The sequence below is a fragment of the Austrofundulus limnaeus genome, unplaced genomic scaffold (genome assembly GCF_001266775.1).
Source record: "Austrofundulus limnaeus strain Quisiro unplaced genomic scaffold, Austrofundulus_limnaeus-1.0 Scaffold201, whole genome shotgun sequence".
Classification (NCBI taxonomy): domain Eukaryota; kingdom Metazoa; phylum Chordata; class Actinopteri; order Cyprinodontiformes; family Rivulidae; genus Austrofundulus; species Austrofundulus limnaeus.
The window spans coordinates 736,481-746,154 of NW_013952603.1; the positions used below are offsets into that span (position 1 = coordinate 736,481).

The 9,674-nt window shown below is 40.0% G+C and overlaps 1 protein-coding gene across 1 annotated transcript in view; it reads right to left on the reverse strand.

The window, feature by feature from the left end:
• Positions 1-1,629: 1,629 nt before the first annotated feature.
• The window catches only part of ntf4 (neurotrophin 4), a 13,252-nt gene continuing 5,207 nt past the window's right edge, over positions 1,630-9,674 (reverse strand). The window contains exon 2 of the mRNA XM_014018778.1: positions 1,630-3,593. Within this exon, the coding sequence (XP_013874232.1) occupies positions 2,258-3,574 (1,317 nt within the window). The 5' untranslated portion in view covers positions 3,575-3,593 and the 3' untranslated portion in view covers positions 1,630-2,257. The remainder of the gene's footprint in view (positions 3,594-9,674) is intronic.

A 9,674-nucleotide genomic window follows, 5' to 3' on the forward strand; every position in this document is an offset into this window, starting at 1 on the left:
TTCTTCAGCTACGTATTGGATAAATGTATGTACACGTTCGGTTCATTCTCGACTTCATTTGAACTAGTTTTAAAAAGTAAAAAAAAAAATCAAAATACAAAACTTCAGTCATTCAAATATGCTCCTGTATGTGTACATTTTGAGAACAAAATCGTGCAACGATTTAAACGGATTTCCATGATTCAAGTGATAGTAATACAAACTGAAAATATCATCTGGAAAATACAGATTATTGATGATGAAAATAGTGATGTAAAAGAAAAAAAAATAAAGCAATCCAGGTGGATTCAATGATCATCTTGTTTTTTTTTTTTCTTCTCTTTTTAGAATTCGTATTGATACATCGCAAAAATCTTTTTAAGGTTTAATATCAGATAATCTTGTTGCCTTAAAGCCTGGAGTTTACACTTTTTGTTTTACTGGGTAAATATCTTAATTTTGATGTTCTAAGGCACGGGTGTCAAAGACATTTTCACTGACAGCCACATGAGCGTTATGGTGGCCCTCGAAGGGCCTGTTGTAATTAGCATTTCACGTTTAACTTGGACTGAACAGAGTTTTAACTCGTCTTCTTATAAACTATGAAAAGTACTACATGTACAACTGACTAAATGTGAAATAAATAATACAGAAATACTTCTACTAAATACTACTAGTTGTAGTGAGGAGCTGCCATCTTGAATTCTGAACTCTCCCACTTTCCAACAAGGAATTCCATTGGATGATTGTCATGAATTATGGGAGATGATGTTTATGGTCAATGCTGGCTTTAAAGCAGCTTATTTTGAGACATTAATTCTGTGGTATTCTACTAAATTGGTCAGTTACTTAAAGTGTCTGTGACAGCAAATTTTTGTAATAAACATGAATGCATTTTTGGAAAGACAACGTTGATAAAATATTGCAAAACAAATTTCACGTCGCTCAGATGAACGGTTGTTGAGATATTTGCATGTGAAGTAACAGGAAGTGATGTCAAAGGGAATGTCAGCAGGTAAACAGAGTGTAGAGAAGAATCTGATATTTCTTTAGATTATTTTGAGTCACTATCGAAGAGTTAAAGTTTAAATAATTTGGTTTTAATAAACAGAGACTAGCAAGCTTATTTTAGTAAAGAGTTCCCCTTTGATGTCACTTCCTGTTTCACTTTAGCTGAGCCAAATTTAAAAGAAAAATAGGCCAGTTATGTGAAAAAATGGGTAAAATCATGTGTACTATGCCAATATTCTTAAGTATAAAGATGCTTTGACTTTTTGTATTTGAAGGAGAGGCACTTTAAAGCCAACTGCTCAGCTCAGGGGAAAGTAATAATATCTTTCACCTTTTACATTTGTTTATTTTTTTTTTTTCAATTGTAAATTTAAAGTTTACCATTGACAAACTATTTTCATATTAAGTAAAAAAATAACAATAAATAAAAAATACATATGTTTTTGGGAGGGGTGCCTCCCCTTTAAGGCCAGACAGGAGTCACGGGCATTTAGTTTGACACGTGTTATAAGGCAACAAAACAAAGATAATAAAGCAAATATGTTAGTAAGACTTTGTAACTTTCCCTAGATGTATCTCAAAAAACAGCAAATACTTTTCTCCACTTCTGCACGTCATGCATGAAACTGCACCCAGAACAATGAATACAAAGGTCTTTTATTATATTCGGCGGTCCAAGTGAAGAAAAACAGCAGATCTTTGGGGATCACATAATTTACAAACTGCATTTAGCCACACAGATCGGTGTGTGAAAACGCTGTCGTTTTGTTTGTTTGTTTTTGTGTTTTTGTGTTGCAACATTCATTCATCCGGTGAGAGTTTGGAGCAGTACGATAAACTCTCTGTAGGTGGCGCTGTTTGCTTCTACAACCAACGAGCGAAACCAGAGGCTGGAGTTATCATCAGACACCCGAGAGACCTACTACTGCATGAAGACGTCTTCTATAAATACACACTGAAATACATAAAGGTATACTGGTGTCATATTATACACACATGTTAAGGAATATATTAATATCAAAGACATGCTTATATACTAACCAAAATAACTTAGATTATGAAAGATAATTCATACAAAAACAGTACTTCTTAATGTCAAATCTCTATATAACAATTTTCCCTAAGATCTAGTTTTGAGGTCTTGTTGTTTTTTTTTAAGTCCCGTTGAGGAGGGCAGAAAACAGAGAGATGAGGAAAAAGTGGATAACTTCCATTATTAGACAGAACGTATGTCTGAGCTGCTCTTCTCCCACCCCACTTCCTCCCGTCAGCCTCTACTCCGTCTCGGCAAGACCTCCTTCCCCTGAGCCGTCCTGGACAGCAGCACGCACACGCAGGACGAATCGATGCGAATCCACCTCCACCCGATTCGGTTGTTTGCGTCCTTGGTGAGCGCTCGGACGTACGACTGCTTGGCCTTGCACTCGCTGTGCCACTGTTTGTTGTCCACGCCGAAGCACCTGGCTCCGTCCGTCCCCAGCGCTCGCTCCGCCTTGCCCTTCTTCCTGTCGGAGCCGCTCGGCTGCTTGTCCTGGCGGCAGCGGGTCTCGTAGAAGTACTGCTTGATGGGTCCCGTCTGCGTCTGGATCTCCGGTAGAACGGAGACGACCTGTCCGTGGGAGTCGGTGGCGGTGGTCTTGTCTGTGACCCACTCGCTCTCCGACTCGCAGACGGCCTTTTCCCCCCTCCTCCTGTCCATCAGGTGCGACCGCTTGTCCCTTCTTACGGGCCGGCCGGCCTCTGAGTAGTCCGCCCAACTCGGAGTCGTGCTCCGGTCGATGGCGCGGTCGCCGTGACCCTCGGCGTGCCTGTCCAGATCCTCCCGCCCGTCCCCGTCCTCRGACAGGCCGCTCTCCAGCATCAGCAGCACGGGTGGGTGTTCGGGGGGCGACAGGGAGGAGGAGAAAAGGACTCGTGGGTGCGCATTCAAAAACACGTCGTCTCCGTCCAGAAGGCTATCGAGCTCGGCCCGGAGACCCAGTCCGGCCTCCAGGGTCGAGCCTGGACTCGTTTTAGTTCCCGTCCTGCTTTGTGGCACGTTCCGAACCGGTCCTGAAGGAGCAGTGGGCTCCAGTCCCCTCCGACCCTTCAGCAGCGTGGCGGGGCTAACCACATCGTAGTTCTCCACTGTGGACATCTGTAATGGAGAGTCTGTGAGGTCCAAAACACCAGGAGAAACCTTCCTGCTGCGGGAACCGTGGGTTTCGTAGTCCTGCGGCAGAGCGTTATCCTCTGGGAGCTCCTCGGTCCTGAGAGGTGAAGAATCCAAACTGTCCGTGTCTGAGACGCTGAATGTTTGGAAGGAGGCGATCTGATCCTCCACTCTGGCTGTGGAGGTCTCTTGGTAAACGGAGGGTCTTTCGGGACCCCGATGGTTCTGGAGGTCGTGCGGGCTCGGGGCGTCAGCCGCGCCGTCGTCCGGTCGCGAGGCATTTCCTCGGAGGCTGTCGTCCGCGGGAGGAGGAGCTGCGGGGCGAGCGGCCGGGTCGCGGCGGCTGCCGGAGCCGGGCTGCGCGGTCGCCGGGTTGTGAGGGTAGGGCAGGGCCGAGGCAATCACCATGGCAACCAGGGGAAGCCAGTGCATCACTCCCAAGACGTATCAGCTGAAGGTTCAGAGGGGGGAGACACACAGGAGAGACGAAGTTATTTTATGCAATGCAAATTACAGATTTTACAGTCAAAGTGCCCCAATTAGAAGGTAAAACGAGCAGTTTTACTGGAGGCTTGCAGCTTTATGACCGTGCAGCTTTAGCTGTTGAGGTATGGCTTTAAAATCTTGGCAGAACTTGTGGAAAAAACAGAACCAAGTGCAGCGAGATTTCCCTGTTTCTTTGTGACTTCAACAGAGAATACAGCACTCAGCTGACCCCTGAACTGAGACAAAGCTACGTGTGTTTATGTCGGTCAGAGGATTGTGATTATTGATGAAACACAGCAGCAAGAGAAACAAAAAATACTCCTTTCAGCCTTTAAAGRGCCTGTGATGTCAAATTTTTATTAATAAACATGAATGCATTTTTGGAAAGATAACATTTATAACATATTGCAAAACTAATTTCATGTTGCTGAGATGAACGGTTGGTGAGATATTGGCATGTGAAGAAACAGGAAGTGATYTCAAAGGGGAATGTCTGCATGTAAACAGAACGTCGTTGCAAAAGCTAAACAATACAGACTGTAGAGAAGAATCTGATGTTTCTTTAGATTATTTTGAGTCGCTATCAAAGACAGACAAAGAAGAGTTAAAGTTTAAATATTTAGTTTTAATAAACAGAGACCAGCAAGTTTATTTTATTAATGAGTTCCCCTTTGATGTCACTTCCTGTTTCACGTTGGCTGAGCCAAATTCAAAAGAAATAGGCCAGTTATGAGACAAAATGAGTAAAATCATGTGCACTATGCCAATTTTCTTAAGTATAAAAATGCTTTCATTGGCTTTTTGTATTTGAAGGATAGGCATGTCACAGGCACTCTAAGGGCATGATTCACTCTGGGTTTTGGTTAAAAAAAAGTAGGTAAATATTTTTTTCAGTTTAAAGGTTTTATGTTTCTGGACATAACGAACAACTTCCTGGACTTTCCCAGGAATCTGACGTACAAGTTTACACGCAGTGGTGACGCAAGAAGGGAGCAGCCAAAAAAAAAAAAAAAAAAAAAAAATTCCACAGAGAGAAAAAAAAAATATTCACAAGTGGAAAACATCCAAAACATCAATTCTCCCAGGAGTGGAGGTGTGAGGAAATTCACCCTGAAGGTCAGACCGTGCGAGGCCTCAGTTAGCAGCAGTGTTGTATAAAGTACCACAAAGTGATACTTGAGTAAAAGTTAAATTTAGGATGCACTAGTCCAGCTGTTTCAGTTTATATATATATATATATATCAAGGCTGCACAAAGCTTTTCCCCAAAATGAAAATCTATCTGAGGGCTGCGGACAAATGTAATAATATAATTCATGAAATACAAATACTTCTTAAGTACAGTCCTTTTATTTGAATGATTATGTCCTGCTGGAGTGTGACATGATTTGTTTGTGTACAAACTAATACACTATCAGAGTTTTATATATTTATACTTCTCATTCAACCACAGTAAAATTCACTCTTATCTAGGAGGCTCAGTTTATATGGATAGTTTTTATTTRTTACAAGAACAAGCTGGAATGAAAACAAGTAAAAATAAAATAAAAGTATACTTCTGGATTTTTAAAAAAAATGTAAGAAGTAGAAGTAAAAAGTTGGCTGAAAAATACAGTAAAAGTATTTGTACTTAGTTACTTTACAACTCTGGAGCAGACTGAAGGTCATGACAGGATGGTTTAGTTTATTACAACTTAACGTCACATTTTGATCTGTTTTTTCTTTAAATAAACACTCACATGCTGTAAAATTTAAGACCTGGTTTATTTTCCTGAAACATAATCCCCTYAAAGTTAAAAAGAGAGCGTAGTTACCTTTCACCATCACTCATTGGCAGATTTCCTTTCCTAAATTTATAGCCAATTCCTGTTTCATCTACTGGTAAACACACAATTATTAGAGGAAGCCCTGCCATTACGTGAGATAAATCTTAGGTTATTCCTCAGGTGTCACCCGGAGGGGAATTTGTTTTCTCTGAGCAGGTAACGCCTGATGCATTASACTGAATCGTTTTCAGTTACTGAGTGATCACAGCTGTAAATATTCTGCATGCCATAACCTGCAGAAATTAAACTCCAAGCTTTTCGCTATTACAAAAGAGGGGTTTGTGTCCTTTTAAGGGCTGAAAACTGAAGAAAAACAATGTTCAAACTAAAAATGCCAAAACAAAAGTGTCATCTTCCCAGCTAACAACCAGAAAATGTTGGAAAATGATCAACAGGAAGCAGATTAATCTCAATAGTGTTGCTTAAAAGGTCCAATGATGAATATTTAAACACAGATTAAAAAGTTACGCAAGTCGTGCTTGTCTTCTWTGACAAACTGAAACATCAACAATAAAATCTGCCAAGGCTTCCTGCCATAAAAAGGATTAGGCTGTATCTTTAAACCATCTCTGTGTGAATGAAATAGAAGTAATGAGAGAAATGATTCATCCCCACGTCAGCCCGAGGGTGCCCTCTGACTAACGAGACAAATATTCCAGTCAGCCGTCCGTGTGGCGGTTACAGTGGGCCGGCGTTCAGCCAGCGCGACGCAGCCTACGCAGCCGACGCAGATTAACCCGATTGTTCGCAACAAGGGAAGAGGTCACTTGGAAAGAGTTAAAATAGGTGGAATGATCAGAATGTCAGTGATGCACAAGTTGGCGAGGCCCGTTCTTCCTCGGGCGCTGAAGAGATTACAGAGGAAAGTGAGGAAACGTGAAAACGAGCGTGAAGCAACAGTTGTCATGGTTTTGCGTGTGTTTGTTTGGGGTTGTCACATGTTGTGTTTGCCTCCACGGGTGTGTGAGGGTGACTGGATCARGGGCTATCAGCGAGTGCGTGGCTGAAAATCCCCCCCTCGGTGGCAGGACCTGTGCTCGGCGGACCACGCCCTGGACACAAAGGTGAGGAGCAGACCAGTCACCGTGGGTGCTCCGGGTGTTTTTCTGTTTGTTTTTAGTGCCGACGACAACTCACAGCAAAGTGAGCGTCATCCTGTTCCCCTCAGCCCACCACTCCAGGTGTGGAGCCTGTCCAGTGTTTCAGAAATTAACCTGCTAATTTCAAACTGTCTGAATCCTTCAAGGTCAGGAATCCTGAAGGTTAGAAACGAAAGGAAGTGGAAACAAACTGAAACCGAATTAATGAAGGAATTCCWGGAGGTAATAATGATCAATCTGTTAAATGTGAAAATGTGCATGTAATCTGGATTCTGTCACTTTTTTTGGAATAATAAATCCATCTAGGGCTGATATGAAAATTTCAGCCGATATCGATATCCAATATAATTACTGCTGTTATGGCCGATAACCGATATTTATCGATAATACACAGACACAAAAATTTTATCATAATATACACACAAACACACTTGTGTCWTTTTTTGATACTGTAAATAAACAACCAGACCTCTGACATGGCTCCCCACTTTAGTTATTCCTGGCTGTGCAGCGTCAATATCACTATCATGATCAAAAAGATGTTGCTCAACCAACCATCTCCCCTCCCAAAACAGAAACACAAAGATAAAAATGAGAAATCAATATCAGATGTTAATATCTGCCCACTTTTACATATCGGACAGATACGATATTCTAAACAATGACCAATATCAGCAGATACCAACATGAATGCCGATATATTGTGCATCCCAAGCTCACACTATAAGCACCATGATACAGGCATGGGACTGCCGTTTTATTCAGTCTGTCTATGTTGTTGTGTGTCTGTCCCTATCAAATAATAATAATAATAATAATAAAGAAATAAATAAATTAGCATAAAATTATCTAATGTCCACAGTTTACTTAGATATTAGGACAAACATTACTATTTTGATTAATTTCATTCAGGCCCACCCTGCCACACTATAGTGTTTTGGACAACTTATGAAAAGTTTGTCCAACACWGAAGATGTAATTTTTTTAGATATACTAGAAGCTTCTTTTGGACCAATAAAAACTGTAATGCTAACAGCTGGATATAGTCGAAATGAGTAAAATAGTCATAAGTGGACATACGTTGTCTAAAACACAAACACTTCATTTATTTAAGTTGGTTGAATGTGTTTTGGGTTGTTTACAATGACTGTTTTTGCTTTGGTTGAGTGTAAAGACATGTATATGTATATATATATATGTGTATATATGGATGTGTGTTTATATATACTGTATTTTGATGTAACATGGTGCTTTTTCACCATGCTGTTGTTCTGTTTTATTTTTCTATCTTATTTTTTATTGTTTTGTACCTGCTGCTCTGATTTCTGTACTGTCCACTTCCTGCCGTGACAACCTAAATTTCCCACCTGTGAGACTAATAAAGGATTATTATCTTATTCATTTGTTTTAATGTGTTTTTGTGATTTGATGGATCCCAGGAAGCGCAGTTTATGCCTAATAAAATCCTAAATAAACAAATATTTAACTATTACAATGTAAAAACAGTTTAATTAAAAAAAACGCAAATAACTGGTATGAATTTATCTGAATTAATGGAGTAAAATACAAAAAAATAGGGAAGATTTAAAAATCTGAGACATTATTTGTGGAAAAATACGTTAAAATTTAACTAATTAATTTTGGTAAGACTTACTTTTACTAAAAAAAGGTGGTTATAACTCTAACCCAAGTAAAAGAAGTGAAACGCTACATTAAATGAACGGTTTGTTTTTACAGCGTGAGACAGCAGAGGACAGACAGCAGAGGACAGAAGCCCGTCTACAGCAAGTTTTAGTTTAGTAAAACTGTCTGCAGCCTCTTCTCCTCGCTCCATTTACCACAATGACACGCATCATTTGCCTTCAGGGCTGAGCGAGGAGGACCTCAGCGTTCCTCCAACCTCTGGCCCACGCCCAAACGCTCCATAAACTCACATAAACTCCCCAAAGTCAACCCCAAATAAAGCCTCTGCGCTTATCTTCATCCTAATCCTCGTAGCCCCACGTTCTAAGAAACAAGCAGAAAGGAAAGAATACCCTGAAACCACAGAGCGGTGCCAAAACAAACCGTCCACCTCWTTGAGCAAAAATCCATGCAGAAACACAGCAAACAGACTAAACTATGACATTAACCGGAAGGCCTCATTAACTGCACATCAAATTGTTTTATTTAGTGCCGAGGATGACTGCAGAATAATTCAACAGCTTTGAAGTTGGTTTTTTTGTGCCTTTCTGATGTTCAGAAACAGAAGTTGCAACTTGCTCCCACACATTCCTGTTTTCAGCCTAACGTTTAACCCTCTCTCTGTTTCACTGTTTACCATTTAAAGACTTATCAGCTTTTATAAACAATAAATCTCACAACTACACTCTTATAAATTACACTTTCTGCCTTAATTATAAAGCACTCACTGCAATGTCAACAAGACCAATTAAAACAAAGGAATTTGCACACTTTTTTAAACAATTAATTTGTTCCTTATTTAAACATTTGTGGACGCCTGCCACCTACCAGGTGTGTTTGTTTATGTATAGAAACAGCCAAAGTGACTGAAAATAGGCTCATGGAAGAGCAGTTTAGAACAATTTAGATGTATTCATACGTAAATACGCTCAGATTTGTTTAGCAAAGTATGCAGATACAAATGCTTTGTTTACATTGAGTGCATACCCACATTCTAGAATGACAAACCAATGCATATCTGGAGTTAAAAAAAAATACTGTTTCAAACTGTTTCAGGATAATTTCTACTTATGCTTGAGTTCAGAGTTTGTAGTAAGTAACTGTAAAGGCTGTGAAAACTATTTTTATTGAAATTTATTAATCTGTAGTTTGATTCCATATATTTTGCTTCTCAAAACACACGAAATGTGTAACGTGGAAGTTTCTTGGTTTCTAAAAACAATTTCATTGTGATTTTCTGACAATCTGAAGGCAAAAGTAGACATTCAGCTTAACCCTCCTGTTGTCTTCGGGTCAAAATGACCCGCCACTGTGTTAAATCCCCCCAAAAAATCCCCTAAATGTTATTTTTTTAACTTGAGATTTTAAGACTTTGCCTAGATTGGCCAAAACAATAGAAAAAGTTAAATGTTGCTTTTATTCACATTTCCATGTAAGC